General features: G+C 46.5%; 2 protein-coding genes across 2 annotated transcripts; one reads left to right on the top strand and one right to left on the bottom strand.

Annotated features, from left to right (window-relative positions):
• Positions 1-50: 50 nt before the first annotated feature.
• UBE2A (ubiquitin conjugating enzyme E2 A) lies at positions 51-9,004 on the bottom strand. Its single transcript, XM_069015302.1, has 6 exons — positions 8,684-9,004; positions 8,284-8,364; positions 8,150-8,175; positions 2,987-3,076; positions 1,889-1,977; positions 51-1,489 (listed from the first exon to the last, which is right to left on the bottom strand). The coding sequence occupies exons 1-6, from the start codon at positions 8,725-8,727 to the stop codon at positions 1,361-1,363; spliced, it is 459 nt and encodes a 152-aa protein (XP_068871403.1). The 5' UTR covers positions 8,728-9,004; the 3' UTR covers positions 51-1,360.
• A 982-nt stretch (positions 9,005-9,986) lies between these two features.
• On the top strand, positions 9,987-13,708 carry STEEP1 (STING1 ER exit protein 1). Its single transcript, XM_069015300.1, has 7 exons — positions 9,987-10,166; positions 10,361-10,478; positions 10,618-10,659; positions 10,770-10,908; positions 11,432-11,521; positions 11,649-11,741; positions 12,501-13,708. The coding sequence occupies exons 1-7, from the start codon at positions 10,043-10,045 to the stop codon at positions 12,561-12,563; spliced, it is 669 nt and encodes a 222-aa protein (XP_068871401.1). The 5' UTR covers positions 9,987-10,042; the 3' UTR covers positions 12,564-13,708.
• Positions 13,709-15,180: the final 1,472 nt, after the last annotated feature.

The raw sequence follows: 15,180 nt of genomic DNA, 5'->3' as shown, positions 1-15,180 counted from the left end.
CCCAACTCCTGGCAGCCCAGTTAAAGAAGCACAGTTATACACTTCTTGCCTATTTATACAATAAGCACTAAGGTTACACTTTATTTACAACTTTTGAAAAATGTACAGTTTCTTACATGGGTTACTTGTGCAAAGTTATACTTTTCAACTAACAGACCAATGTGCACACAAAAGACACTGGAACAGTGGACAACACAATTGCAGGTTCTATCCCACACTGCTGCTTAAGGTTCTGTATCCAAAGGTACAAACTCGCCTTACAAAAAAAGTAACTGGACTTACAAATGTTTTTCAGAATTGAAAAAATACTTTCATTAAACTGAAGGGAACGAACTCAAGCATGCAGCAGTAGCTTACACAAACCACACGGTCATCTACGAAGAGCAGAAACTGCAGAGACTTGAGTGCCTACCCTGGACTTAATTCAAACTTTCCAAAAAACAAAGTTAATTCCGAAACACAACTTATCTTTCTCAGCTAAAGATAAGGGGCAGGAGAAAGACACCAAAGGAGAGTAATTCCATCGCTGGAACAGGTCAGGTTCTGCCTCTTCTTTCATGTGGAAGGCCTTTCACTGAGAACCACAACTCTACCTGGTTTTGTCCAATAATGCCTTGGTGACAGGACTATAGAAACCTACTGACAGTTTCTGTATGCATGTCCTTTAAAATAGTAATTAAAAAAATAAAAGGGCTTGTTTCTCACCCTCAGCAAAGATCCAAGTACCACAACTGTAGTGATTTATGTAGATCTGTACATAAATCTTGCATGTGAAGTGCAGAAGTAACAAGCATTCCAGGGTCTTACTAAATCTTTGAATTGGAATCAATTGAAGAGCTGATTTTTTTTAACATGAGTGAAGGAGTTGATAAACCAATACAAAAGGGAAACAAAAGGTGATTTCTTCACCCAGTACTTACAAATGCAGTGGGGTCTAAACCAATAGTAGGGGTAAGTGACCAGCCTGGACACATCAGCACTTTAGTTAATATCAGTTAAAAAATGTGTATGTATATAAACATCCCTTTTATCAAGCTACACATAAGCATCACTGTGTATAACACAATTACAATTAAAAGCTTAGTGTACACTACAGAAATGCACAATACTGCCCTAAGACTGGAGAGGGACCACAGAAAATGAACTCAGCATCAGTAACTCTTTTGCAAGTAACCCAAGTACAGAATGTTTGACTTCAAAGTGGGTGCGTTCTGATGTCCAAGGAGAAGCTTCAGCAAGGGAGGGTGGCAACAGCACAACAGCTATTTTGCTTGCAAAGTAAATGCTAGGAGGAAAAAGATGACTCGGACACTTTGTTTATTTTCCTCATCAACAGAGTGTTCATTTGCATCATCCTGGGTCAACAGTCACGCCAGCTCTGTTCTACTATTGCAGAAACCCGTTTTTCATATTCCCGCTTATTCTCTTGGTATAGCTGAGCTGCCTGGCTGTTTGCTGGACTGTTCGGATTTGGCTCATCCAATAGGGACTGTGCAAAAAGAAAAAGATCCTTAGGCACTGCAAAGTACAGTTTTCCAACTGTTCTGTAAACTATCCATACTAGTCAGAGCAGAGACATTAGTCCAGGTGCAGCACACTGCATTCCTGCAGCTGGAAGGCTTTAGAGGCTTTGGCCACCAGCATCACCCCTGCACAGTGCAGGTGACTTTCTGTGACAGCCAAGCACTACATCGCTGGTGGGCCCTGCAGTGACCACCTGTGTCACTGCCCGGCCAGTTTACACCTGGGAAGGATTCACATTTTGCCAATATCAAGGTATAGCTGCTACACTGGCTCTTAGGAGAGGGGGGAAAAAAAGCTTCCTGAGCTGTTTTTGTCAAAGCATCTTAATGTCATTCTGTCTCTTCATGCAGAGTTCTCTTTTTACCTGTATGGATGTTAAGATGGAGGAGACATCATAAGTGGGGCTCCAGCGATTCTGAAGGATATCCAGACATATACTACCATCTGCATAGACTGGAAAGGGTCAAAAAAACCAGCTTAAAACACAACTTGTACAGCTACTGGCTTTTCTCCCATACTGCCCGATCCTGAAAACCTATGTACAGACACACTGCAACAGTCCATAGTGTCTGACAGGCTGAAATCCTGCAAACAGGCGTGTAGGTAGGAAGCAGTGAAGCTCCTCACCAACTGAAGCCTCAAGTATTTAAACTCAACCCCTGGTTATTCTCTCACTAACTTCTCTTTGTCACTGCAACTACCACTACGGAAAACCACAAACAGATTTTAAGGAAAAAAAATTTTAGCTACCCAGAAGTGAACCAAACAAAGAAGACCCACAAACACACACACTCGAGGTTTCCCCATGAAGTCTCTAGAGTCCAGTCACCTTCCTCACAGCAGCTACAGGAGAACCTTCTCTCCCTGCACTGTACCCACACTTGCCATGTTAGAAGGTTTCTGGTATTTCTGCACAAAGCTAGTATTTGTTTGGAGGCAAGGAATACCTCTCCAGCCTTTAGTTACCAAGGAAGGGGATTACATTAAATACTCTTACTGCCACTGGCTATAGCTGGACCCTAACACTACATTTCATTCTTACAGGCATTTTGGGGAAGAAAAGTGTTAGAAGACCACTGCATTCACCAGTGTCACTATGCTGTGTCTACAATACATACAGACAGAAGTCCAAAGCACTGCTATTTAAGTACAAAATATTCTTCTGTAAGGCTTAACAGGCAGTTAAGTGTCTCATCAGTACTGTGCTGTAACACCTGAAAGGTAAGAGGCTCCTTTTATTGCCCCTTTCTTTTCAAGCTTAAGCACTGCTCACATATCCATCCTCACCAAAACTACACAACCACACTGGAATTTTGCTGCCTTATTAGATAGTGGAAACTTTTATTATAGGTAGACTTTTTATACAGCAAGCTGTAATAAAAAACACCCCAGCCCTCTCTTCCCCCCACCAAACCTCCAACAAAACAGCAAAAGTAAACCCAGGCATTGTGTATGTACTTACCATTTGGATGAAACATTTTAGAGACAAATCTAACAGTAGGTGGCTTATTCGGGTATTCTTCTGTGAATTCTATTGTAAGTTTGAAAGTTCCTGGAGTTGAAAGAAAGATAAGCAACCTTTATACAGCATGAATTTACACAAGGGATAAGTAGCATCCCCCTGTGATACACACTGACACTATTGTGCTCACACAGGCATGTTGGATATGGAACACACATTGTGCAATCCCACAGCTATTCCTTTACTCTCATGGAGCTAATAATTAACGCTGGAGTCCCAGACAGTACCGGTACAAGAGTATTTTCCTGTGACTTACTTTTATTGCCAAAACCAGTCAAAAGGTTTATGTAAGAAAATAAATCTGCCCTTGGGGTTTTCTTCCAGAGAGCCTAATCCCAGTACACTGTACAAACAACAGCAGTGGGTGTAGAACCATCTGTGTAACACAACGTCATTTGGTGAGTCCTATCTATGGATGATGCTGTCATGGCAAGGACCTTGTAAGTTATTTCCTCTAAATTAAAAAAAAAAAAAAGTCATGTTTCTCGACAACTGTAAGGTAATCAGGTCTTGCAGAAAAGTAGTATTGAATGCAGCATCCAAATCTGACACTTTAAAATATACAACTAACCATTTACTTTACACTAACTGGTCTTCCCTAGAGAAAGGCTGATTAAGCAGAAAGAGAAAACTGTAGCTGAGTCTCAATCCAACCATTTTAACAGCCCGCACCAATGTAAGTTATTTTAACCCTTCTCCTCAGGCTATGACAATCTGAGAATAAGAAGTCTGTCAACTAGGGGATTAAGGACTGCTCCTGATTCAGCTCGGTAACTAAGGAACTCTACCTGCAGACCATGCGAGCTCCTCCCAAAGATGCTACCACAGAGAGCAACCAGCCCTGGAGGCAGCCCAGGATGATCCTGGGTATGCCCAGAGAGAAATATCTGAAGCACCTTCATAGAAATACACCACTCCCCTGTAGCAGGACTGCACCTGACAGTAACAGCTGGAGCAAGCTGCTGGTGGGGCATATTACCTTTTTTGAAAGGTCATCCTTATGCATCAGTGATGAGTCGGGTTCCCCCTGTCCCCTCCACGCTCAGTGTCCTTACTTCCTACTGTGAGGGAGTTTTCCAGCACCAATATAATGAAGTTATTCCTTTGTTTGGCTGGCAAACAAATGCCAACAACTGGTAAGCCAGAGAACAGATTTTGGTTTGGGTTTCTGTTTTTTCTTTTTTTTTTTTTTTTTCCAGATCAGCAAGGACCTGCATGATTTCCCAGGGACTCCTTCCTTTATAAGGAGATAAACTGTAACACTGAGTTGCAAGAAATGAAGGTCATTGCTTTGACGTTCCAGTTTGCAAATGAAGAGACAGCATAGATGCTTTAGCACTTTCCCTACAGCAGTGGGAAATCTCAACACCCTAAAAATAAGTTTATGCATGTTTCTTTTTTTTATTAGCAGCATAACAATGTAGGAGCAGAGAGCCAACGCTATGCTATCTCACTGTGAAACAAATGAGCCAGAACAGTAGAGTTAGGATTGTTCAAATTAGTGGAAATCTGCAGTGGGGTTTTCAAGTTTACTCCTGTTTAGTCCAGAGGCATAGAGCCAGGTGTGAGATCAGCTTGAAAGCCAGGACTGGGAAGTTAGTAACAACTTCTACCAGCTGCAGACATCTGCCCCTTAGAACCAAATGCTTAGAGATTTGACTCTAGATATTCTCAGCTCTCCCTGCCCCACTTCTGGTTCTCAGTAGCCTCCTCCTAAGGAAGGAGTGACTAAGCAAGCAGTAGGATGAAAACCGAGCACAAACCATCACACAGGTTTGACAGCAACAGGAGCAGTTTGGTCTTAGAATCCATTTAAAACTACTGAAAGAAAGGGAAGCTATTGTCCCACCAGAGACAGGACAGTGCTACTTTTAACACAAATCTGAGCAAGGGGCTTATCTGGAGCAATATCCAGCTGGAGTATCTATCTACTCAGATTTCCAAGTCAGGGCCCAGAGTGGCAATGGCTCTTTAAAATGCTCCACAGTACACAAACCCTCGCTACTGAGCTTTATTAAAGGGCAAATCCAGAGATTTGACGCACCTAAGTCCAAGGGTCACTCACACTGAAAACCCACAAAAATCAAACAGGTATCACAACACACAGGTGGGGATGAGGTCTTCAGTGTCCAGTCTCTCCTGTCACTAATTTTAGCATTTTCAACTGGTATTTCTCAAAATTTACCCTAGACAGCCATTTTTAAAACATAAATTATCATATTCACTGTCATTATTGATATTGGGATCACCACTAATCTTAGGAGAACATTCTCTTTTCTGCCCTCTACTTATCTTGTTGATCACTTCTACCTCAGGATTTGAGACCCTGACACAGCCAAGAGAGGCTTCTGCGTGACCTGTGCACCAGCCCCAGCAACCCCAGAGAGCAGAGCCCGTGTCCCTGCAGGGTCCCCTCCCTGCAGACCCTGAGAGCAACCCCTCCATTCCACTGCCCAAAAAGCAGGAATGAGCTCTTTCGCTCCCACATGAGGATACAAGATCCATATTCCATAAGCAAGGCACAAACCACACAGAAGACAAATGCCTTGTGTTCTCTGTTCAAGCCTCCTGGACAACCACAGCAAGGCAGGATACTACAATAGCTGAACTACTTAAATGTCTCCAAGCCAGGAATCCTACACTAACCACAGTATCATCATCCAGTTTCAGAGGAGCAGGTCTAAAGGACTGGGACAACCTGGATTTCCATGGCTGTGCCAGCACTACCACTTTAGATGTCAGACACATAAAAATTCTTAGAGATTTGGTGAAGGGCAGGATAAATATCCCCAGGGTCCTACTGCAGACACCTGCAATCGAATCCTCTTAAACCAGAAGATGGAAGTTATGCTGCTGATCTAAATTAGTGGTTGCTCCTAAGCTGAGCCAGCCTGCGCACTGAGTTGTGAAAACACCCTCCAAAGTCTGGGGGTGGAGAAGAGGGATGTCAGCTGCAGAATGCTGCACAGCAAGTAAACAAATGCATTTCAACTTCAGGTTTGCAGCCCAGACAAACTACAACACCTCAGAAGCTGCAACTGGAGAAGGGCCTCACCAGAATGAGGATAAAGAACAGTAGCTCTCATGATGTTGGAATTATCATACCCCTAGAATAACAAAACCCCCCAAATTTCACAGCCTACTTTCACAAGAACTAAGCTATCTGAAATTTTACAGTATCACCATGGAGTGAAAGAGCCTAAAAATGAAAAAGAATACTGACCTGCAAAGGCTTCATGAGAAAGATTACAGAGTTTCAGGGTACCTTTGAGTCACAAGGGCCTGCACAGTTGCAAAGCAAGCCCAAACTAACATAGTGTTAAAATAAAATTCTCTTACCTAAATAAAGCTAAACTGCATCTGGACTGCACTACCATTATCTGAACTGTGCTACTCCACTCACTGAATGGAAATGCACCGCTGAGGCACCGACAAGCCCTATCTCCAGGCACCACTTAGTGCTTTGTTATCTAGCAAGGTAAGATACATCCAGAGGAGAGGAGATAAGCAGATATCCTGCAACACAAGACACATCTGTTTTCCTGAGCACACAGTGTGAAAATACACATTTTGCTAAGAAAAGAGCAATCCATCACATCCGGAGATTACATTATGACATCAACCAAAGCAGGAGGACAGCAGCAGCAGCCTCAAGCACCTGTCTGAACCTCAAACTGCTGTGACTGCAACACGTCCTCAGTATCCAAGATAAAGACATAATGCTGCCTCAGAAAGCACAGAGGAAATCAATATGTCAGGGCTCTCAAAAGCAGTCTTCAACCTTCTGCAACTAAATGGAAATATATGGAAAAAAGCCCTTATAGCATCTGTTAACCACATGCTGAGCTGGAAGAGCCTGAGCATGGCAACAACCTGCATTTTAGCACACTGCAAGGAGACAGCTTTCTGCTCCAAACAGTGAATCACTCTATTAGCAGCAGTGCTCCAAAGCCTAAGCAGCTCTAGAAACCCCCACAAAGCTTAAGAGAGCCCTTCTCTGAGGGTTACAAAATGAGACAGCAAAACACATTTTGTCTACCTGTTCTATTATGCAATGTTTTAAGTCCAAGTTCTAAACATTAGACTACAGAAGCAGCTACTCCAGCAAGTTTCTTAACTAATCAAATACATTAAAAAGAAGTAAGGCTTCAGAGTTTTCTTAGGCTTGAAATATTTAAAATCTTCAAAATCTTCACAGAGAAATACAATTTGCAATTTAGAGGCATGTCCACAGGTGCTACCTCCAAGGATAAACAAAGACAAGGGAGTCAGCCAAGAACAACAGAAGAGTTAAGGAATTTTTCCTATGCTTTTGTCATGAGTCATGGAGATCTAAGATTAATTATAGCCTACACTGAAAATATCTTAAAAAACTGTATCACTGATTTTAGTTAGACAGTATTTTATGTCTAACAGGTTTTCACAAGATGCTTAAGTACTCATACTGCATCAGTAAACCTATCAAAGTCAGTAAGACCAGATGGAAACTATAGGTATGTTACCAGGACCTATTTAGTCATCTTTTAAACTTAAAAAGTCCTTTCAATCTTAAGCCCTGAATGATACCAATTGTAGCAGAGCGAAATAAATTACAAGAAAAAGCCACTGTTCTGAACTTCCTCAGATATTCAGCCCATTTCCTACTTCAGCGACTCACGTTGGAACTTGCTCACAAAACACTTCCAGTATCAGAAAAAAAACAGAACTCAAACAAAAGACGACAGTTCTATACCAAGTTTTTAATACTAACCCAAACATGAGTGTCCCATAAAACATGATCCAGAGTTCAACAGAAAAGTTTACAGAGATCCTTAAAATGATGTAATAGACAGCAATTACAAGCAAGACTGTACAAGCTAATTTATATGTTTCTGTAAGTCAACACAGCAATCTAAATCTACACTTTCTGAGAGTAGGATTAGAAAAACAATATCTACATAAATCAGGCACACGTGTGTGGTCAGGTGAACATGCACCCACGCCCCCCCACCATTCGCAGGCCCACACCTGTTGCAGGGTTTACAGTAGTGACACCAAGGCCATATCAAAACGCAGCAGTTTACCCCGAGAAAGCCAAACACTAGCCCCGCACGCCGCACTTACCGTCCTCGAAAGGGGTCCCCTCGGGCCTGGAGGAGGGAAAGCAAAGCACAGCGTTACCCCGCTGGCAGCCCGGCTCCAACCCCCGGCGGCTGAGCGGCCCCCGCGGCCTGCCGCCCCCTTCCCTGCCGACTCACCCGAAGATGACGGCGTTCCACACCATGATGTTGTTCTCGGAGGGGGCCCCGCTCACCCCGGCCGGGGGATCCTCCTGCAGCCTGCGGGGCACAGGGACGGTGAGCGCGGCCCGCGCCCCCCGCGCTGCGCAAACGGCGTAACCCAGCCCGGCAGCGGCCGCGCCGCGCAAACAGCGTAACCCGGGCCGAAGCTGCGCAAACGGCGTAACCCGGGCCGGCAGCGGCCGCCTGCGCAAACGGCGTAACCCGCGCCAGGCAGCGCCGCCCGCGCTACGCAATCAGCGGAGCGCGCCTTGCCCCGCCGCCATGTTGTGCTGCCCCCTCCTCCCCCGGCAGCGCTCGGCCCTTCGTCCTCCTCCCTCCCGCCCGCCCCTTTACCCTCGGCCCGTGGCCTCGGTACCTCTTGAAGTCCCGCATGAGGCGCCTACGGGCCGGAGTGGACATGGCGGGCTGAGGGTTATAGCTCAGGCATACACTGCCGGAGGGAGCGCCAGGCGCGGCTGAGGTTCGATCTCCGACTGAGGCGGCGGCAGCGCTGACGGACAGGAGCGATCACGGCCTCTACCACTACGGCGGGCGCGGAGAGGGGTGGGAGCCTGAGCTGCACCGACTCCTGCGCCGGCAGCCGGACGGTCCCGGGATGTACCAACAGCGCGGGGAGAGGGGGGCGGAGCCGGATGTGGCTGAGCCCCCGGCCCAGCCTCTACCACCGCGGCGGGGGGCGGTGCCTGGGGGGGCGGTACCAACGGCGGCGGAGGGCGGGGGTGAACGTAAACAGCGACGTCACGGGAGGCGGAGCGGCGGCGGAGCGGCGGGTTGGGGTCAAAACAGTTCAATAGGGAAAGCAAAGGCCAGGCGCCCAAGCGAACCGAAACAAGGAGTTCATTCCCCACTTCCCCAAGGCAGGTAGGGCTTCATCACACGTAACAGTGACTTGGGAAGACAAACATCATCACTCTGCCCGCCCCCCTTCCTCCTTCTCCCCCAGCTTTATTGCTGAGCATGAGGCCATATGGTCGGGGATATCCCTCGGGTCAGCTGGGATCAGCTGTCCTGGCTGTGTCCCCTCCCAGCTCCTTGGGCACCCTCAGCCTCCTCACAGCTGGGGTGGGTGAGGAGCAGAGAAGGCCTTGGCTCAGGGTAAATCCTGCTCATGTAACAAAAACATCTCTGAGTTATCAGCATTTTTTCCAGCACAAATCCAAACCATGGTCTCAAAACAACTGTGAAGAAAATTAACTCCATCACTGTCAAAATCAGCACAACCTGCTACGCTGCATTTTCCTCTTCCCCAGAGAGTGTTTTCCAAGGGAAAATAGGCTATTGTCTATGTTTCTTTAACAGCTTTTGGAAATAAGAATCTCTCTGCTGTTGTGTAAAGCAGGCTGGCTGGGCTCTGTTTTTCGAGTTTATCCTCACTTGTAATTTCATATAATCCAGCTGTGTGGGAAGGCAGCTTCAGAAAAGACACAGGAGAACACCTACTGAAAGTAATAGAAAATTGTTTTCACGGCCGCACTGCAAACCTGCTGTTCCGGACCTTTCCCGCTGTACCAGCCCGTGCAATAAGAACCATGTGAGCTCTGGGTGTTTGTCAGGAAGAGCGTTGTCCAGTGTCCGGCCTTCAGAGGCACAGGAGCTGCCGGGACCCGCCCGGCTCTGTGCGCGTTCCCTCGGAGCCTCGCGGAGCCGCCCCGGCGGGCGGGGCCGGGCGCGCGGGGGCCGGGCCGGGCCAGGCGGCTCCGAGCTCGCCGCCGCCATGCCCAAGGTGGTGTCGCGCTCAGTCGTGTGCTCCGACACCCGCGACCGCGAGGAGTACGACGATGGGGAGAAGCCGCTGCACGTCTACTACTGCCTGTGCGGGCAGATGGTGCTGGTGCTCGGTGAGCCGGGGCAGGCCGCGGCCCGGGGAGGGTGAGGCCGCGGCCCGGGGAGGGTGAGGCCGCGGCCCGGTGGCGCAGAGGGCCCGGGAAGGCGGCGGCGGGGTGTGGTTGCGGACTGAGGGTGCGGATTCCGGGTTCCCGGCGCCGGTGCCCGCCCGGCCCCGCCGCCAGCCCGGCCCCGCCGCTCCCCGCAGATTGCCAGCTGGAGAAGCTGCCGATGCGGCCGCGGGACCGCGCCCGGGTGATGGACGCGGCCAAGCACGCCCACAAGTTCTGCAACGCTGAGGAGGAGGAGAGCGTCTTCCTGCGCAGGTGAGCCCGGCTCTGCACCCCCTGTCCCTCTGAGCCCCAGGCCCGGGGAAGGGGCTGCCCTCCCCGCCCAGCTGGGAGCCGCCAGGCACGGAGACGATGTGTCCGTATGCTTTGCTCATGTGCTGCCTCTCTCCCCCAGACCCGAAGGCATAGAGCGGCAGTTCAGGAAGAAGTGTGGCAAGTAAGTGACGTTTTTTAGTCTTTTGAGTGACTTTTACAATTTTTTTATAAGGAAGCCATAGGAATCCAGAATCTGTGTTTCCTCTCAGCTATGCATATTTCTGTTTCCAGGTGTGGACTGCTGCTCTTTTATCAACACCAACAGAAAAATGCTCCTGTGACATTCATTGTTGATGGTGCTGTGGTCAAATTTGGCCAAGGTTTTGGGAAAACAAACATATATACTCAGAAACAAGAACCTCCCAAAAAGGTAATTGGCTTTAGAGAAGAAGGATATCTTTGCTTTTCTAAAGGTGTTGTGTATAAAATAACTTAATGGCAAGGGCAGAGGGGAGAGAAAAGAAAAAAGGACCTCTGAACAATAACTCAAATTGGTGTCTTTTCCATGTCTCCCTTAAGTTTTCCTTGACAGAGGTCACTGCAGCTTGGAGTCCTAGCACTAAAGGAGAGTAAAATAGCCTTGGAAATCCAGACTGTGCCTGATGTTTAGGCTCAGTTAACAGAAAGTTTTCAGTTGTAAGTAGGTCAGGTTGGTAGTCTGCACAGTGGTTCTCGAAGTCTGGCTCATCTATTGTATATCAGTGAGCTTGCTTCTGGTAGTGACACCTCTTAAGCCCAGAAATCACTGAACATACTTCCCCTTTGCCACCCACAGAGTTCAGGTAATCTTGATGACTTGTGTAAGAAACCTTAAAAGCTTTGGAAGGAGGAAGCAATCCCTACTGGCACAACTGTTGCCAAGGTTTAACAAAATATTCTTGTTTTTCACCCAGGTGATGATGACCAAACGGACCAAAGACATGGGCAAGTTCAGTTCTGTCACCGTCTCCACAATTGATGAAGAGGAGGAGGAGATTGAAGCAGTAAGTTTTGGATGCCCTTAGTGGCAGCCACATCTCAGCTGGTCAGAGCCAGTGATGGTCTCACTGTTTGGATGAGATGTTGTTACTCTGGGGTTTGCTGTTGCAAAGTGACATGTGTGTGTTTCAGAGGGAGATTGCAGACTCGTATGCACAAAATGCAAAAGTGATTGAGAAACAGCTGGAACGCAAAGGCATGAGCAAGAAAAGGCTACAAGAGTTGGTGAGTGTTTTCTTTGGTGTTGAACACAAAGCTCTGAGATGTGTTGGCTTTGTACACAAAAGCTATCTTGCAGATTGGACTGCAAGTATAGAGAGGTCCTGGTACAGTCACAGGCAACTTGCAGCTTTGTGAGGATGAAATTTCCTTTACAAGTTTTATAGAGATGTTCTTCTCATCCCCCTGAACTTAAATTTGCATGCCATTACCTGAAGAGGTAACTGAAGAGCAGCCAGCAGAGTGCTTGCAGGGAGGCTTTCTGTGACCTGTTGGACAAGGAACAAGGGAAGGAGAAATCAGGCCATGGCTTTGCCAGCCTGTGCTCTCATGCCTGCTTGGCAGAGCAGGTCATTGCCGTGAGGCATAAGGGCAAAGCAAGGCTCTTGTGGAGGATCTGCAGCTCAGCTGCTACTGCAAGGGGCACTTGAAGAATAAATGGCAAGAACATCACAACTGATCTTACTTGCTGTGACAGGAGGGTAGTAGATGGAATGAGGAGGAAATGTGCAGCTTCCACCTGAGGATAGAAAGTATGAAATTGTCTCCTGGGCAGTTGGTCTTGGGCTTTTTATGATTTTAAAGATGGTCCTCGTTTTGTATGTCAGTGGAGGAGGAAGTCAGCAAAGCACTTGAGCTGCTCTTGCTCCTGGTTTTGGAACTGAAAAGTTTGCATTGATCAGGCAAGAAGAGCAAACCTCATTGGTGCACTGAAGGGAAAAGTATCCAGACATTATTTAATTCTGCCTTACTTTTCCTATTCAGGCTGAGTTGGAAGCCAAGAAAGCCAAGATGAAGGGAACCCTGATTGATAACCAGTTCAAATGAAATGTTGTGTATCTGCTGGATATTTGGAGACAGGAGAAAGCTACCAAGAGCTATCACAGTTCTGTCAACGAAGCAGAAGTAACAGACAATGTTCAAGAGTTGCACTGTGCTGCAGCCAGCTTGGAGGATGAGAACCTCTCTGTATCCCTCTGTATAAGTGATACTCTGGGTATCAGTCTTAACTTCAATGGCACTGGAGACTTTGCTCAAACTGCAGTTCTCTACAGACCCAGTGTTATGAGCAGGCTGTTCTACATAGAATATTTACTTTCAAGAAAATCTTTGCTGGATGCCTTCCTGAGTTCACCTTTAGATACCTGTCTTTTTATTTTGTAGTTTTCAAATGTGTTTCCCTGAATATATTAGAACGGTAGGTAACTATACAACAAAGAAATCCTTGTAAAAGTAAGCTCTATGCCTGCTGTTCATTTTGTTACTTGAAATGTGTCCAAAAGGTGCAGCAGCCTGAACCATGTCATTCCAACACAGTCTGGAACGACTGGGATGCAAGGCTTGGGCATGGTGCTGCTGCTCACCCTGACCTGCCAGAGGCAGCCAGCGCAGACTGGGCAGCAGCACTGCAGTCTCAGCCCTTGCTGAACATCACAAGGCTGCAGTTGTACAGAATTAAACTGTCACAACGGACACATACAAGAATATAAAATCCAACCCTATTTTAAACTACTGTAAATAAAAACTGCTGCTCATGAGTTCAAATACATGGTTGGAAGTTACTGATACAGCCAGTCATCATTAAAGAATACAACTGTACATCTGAACTAGCCCATGGGGCAAAACAGTATCAGTATTTGGAGTTGTGAAATCTGAAGGAAAAATTGTTTTGAATGTACTGACCACTAAGGACTTGGATAGACAACATTACACACCAGTTTTTAAAGTACCTTGTTTGGGTAATAGTACTTCATGCCTTGTGTGATGTAATAACAGTGCTCTCTAGCCCATGTCTTTGTTGCTCTACTTGGGATTAAATACCATATTACAGACTTGAACCAAAATACCTTTCCTGGGATGTCCTTACTCTACCAAGTATCATGAAACGTGAGCAATGAACAAAATTTTCATCACCCACAATTATTATGGAAAACTTCCTATAATCAATAAAGATTTTCCATCTGGCTTTATAATCCTGACTGGGAAAACTCAGTTGTGCTTACCTAAGGATCTGTCCTTCCTTTCTTGGGAAAACAAGGTGTAAAAGAGGGAGTGAACTCAGCCCAGAGCTAGCAGAGATGGGTCTGCAGATCCTGTGACAATTTAATGCCAGGCTGGTAAGCAGGTGTTCAGGTTGACTCACACAGTGCTGATCTTGGCCCCTGCTGATCACCTGCTAATCTGAAGCCTATTTCCAGAAGCCTGTGGCCAGAGGCCCTCGGCGGTGTGCGATACTTGGCAAGCGCAGGAGGCATGCGTGGGTACAGAAACCCCTTTCCCAGTGTGGTAGCACTGTCCAGCCAGGCGAGGGCCCCAGGGTTCCTCTGGGAGCGATCCAAGCCCGGGGTAACTGCAGGTCACTCTCTATAAAAATTCAGAATTTTTTTTTCCCGAGCAAGAGTAAAAGACTTTGACATCTGAAAATAGGTTTTGAACCATGTGAGAGGTGCTGGGATGCAGACGCTGAGTCTCCAGTTGTCCAAGGATGAAGTGTGGTCTTGCTTCAAGTGACACCAGAACAAGAAGCTAACTTGGGGATGGTGTGATTCATTGTTAGGGTTACGGCTGGGAGTGACAAAAGGCTTCAGCTGAGGACGGGCTGTGAAGGGGCTGCCAGGTGGGGATAGGATCATCTTTGCAGTTTGGTGAGGCACAGAGAAAATCTGCTGAGTGCCCAGCTCAGCACAAGTCGAAAGTAGCTGTTACCAACTGCCATCAACTTCCTCAGTTGCCACCTGGAGCCTTGAGACAGCACAGCACAGACTTCTGGAAGGCCAGTCCATGTTCAGTCAGTTTGTTGTTCTTGTCATTGGAAATCTGCCTACTTTGGCTCAGGATGTGTGCATGGACCCCATCAGAAAGGGGAGTACTTTATTTCTTCTGAGGTGCTTTTGATACACTCTAGTTATGCAGTCCATGGCTGAAACAACTCCAAAACAGAGAATCTGATCTAATACATTATTATGCATTTCTTACTTCAACTGGAGCTAGTGTAAATCAAATTGGGTTTTTCATTTCTAGATCTAAATGAACTGAAATATATTAGCTGCTGTAGCAACAGGAAGCAGGGTCACCTAGTTCAAACAATTGATGAAATGTCCTTTTATAATAGATAAAACCAGCCATCCTGCAGGGTTTCCCATACCCTGGTAGCAAATGGGTAAGCTGCAGCAGAGTTCAGACCAAAGAAAAATCAGATTTCATGTTTCTGTAAAAGTCAACATTTGTTTTTATAAATCTGTAGATACAGTAAGTGATATATTTGTTTGTTTAACTGAGCACCATATTGTATGTAAGAACGTGTCCAGATGCAGAGGTATCACAAAATGTGAAATAAAAGTGAAGGAGTGGATCTGTTCCAAAAGTAATGGCACACATGGCCAGACTTACCTTACCGTGTTTCATGACTTAGTCCAGACCAGTTTCCAGGCACCCTCACAAGACT

Source organism: Aphelocoma coerulescens, chromosome 4A (genome assembly GCF_041296385.1).
Source record: "Aphelocoma coerulescens isolate FSJ_1873_10779 chromosome 4A, UR_Acoe_1.0, whole genome shotgun sequence".
Classification (NCBI taxonomy): domain Eukaryota; kingdom Metazoa; phylum Chordata; class Aves; order Passeriformes; family Corvidae; genus Aphelocoma; species Aphelocoma coerulescens.
This window is presented reverse-complemented; position numbering and strand designations above follow the sequence as displayed.

Bases quoted from the DNA above. Each gene is read 5' to 3' on its own strand.
- STEEP1 (XM_069015300.1), top strand. From the start codon at position 10,043: ATGCCCAAGGTGGTGTCGCGCTCAGTCGTGTGCTCCGACACCCGCGAC. The intron at 10,660-10,769 runs GTAAGTGACGTT...TTCTGTTTCCAG, and splicing joins TTCAGGAAGAAGTGTGGCAA to GTGTGGACTGCTGCTCTTTT. The intron at 10,909-11,431 runs GTAATTGGCTTT...TTTTTCACCCAG, and splicing joins AACAAGAACCTCCCAAAAAG to GTGATGATGACCAAACGGAC.
- UBE2A (XM_069015302.1), bottom strand. From the start codon at position 8,727: ATGTCCACTCCGGCCCGTAGGCGCCTCATGCGGGACTTCAAGAG. The intron at 3,077-8,149 runs GTAAGTGCGGCG...TTTCAACTCCAG, and splicing joins GGGGACCCCTTTCGAGGACG to GAACTTTCAAACTTACAATA. The intron at 1,490-1,888 runs GTAAAAAGAGAA...CTTTTTGCACAG, and splicing joins CCATCTTAACATCCATACAG to TCCCTATTGGATGAGCCAAA.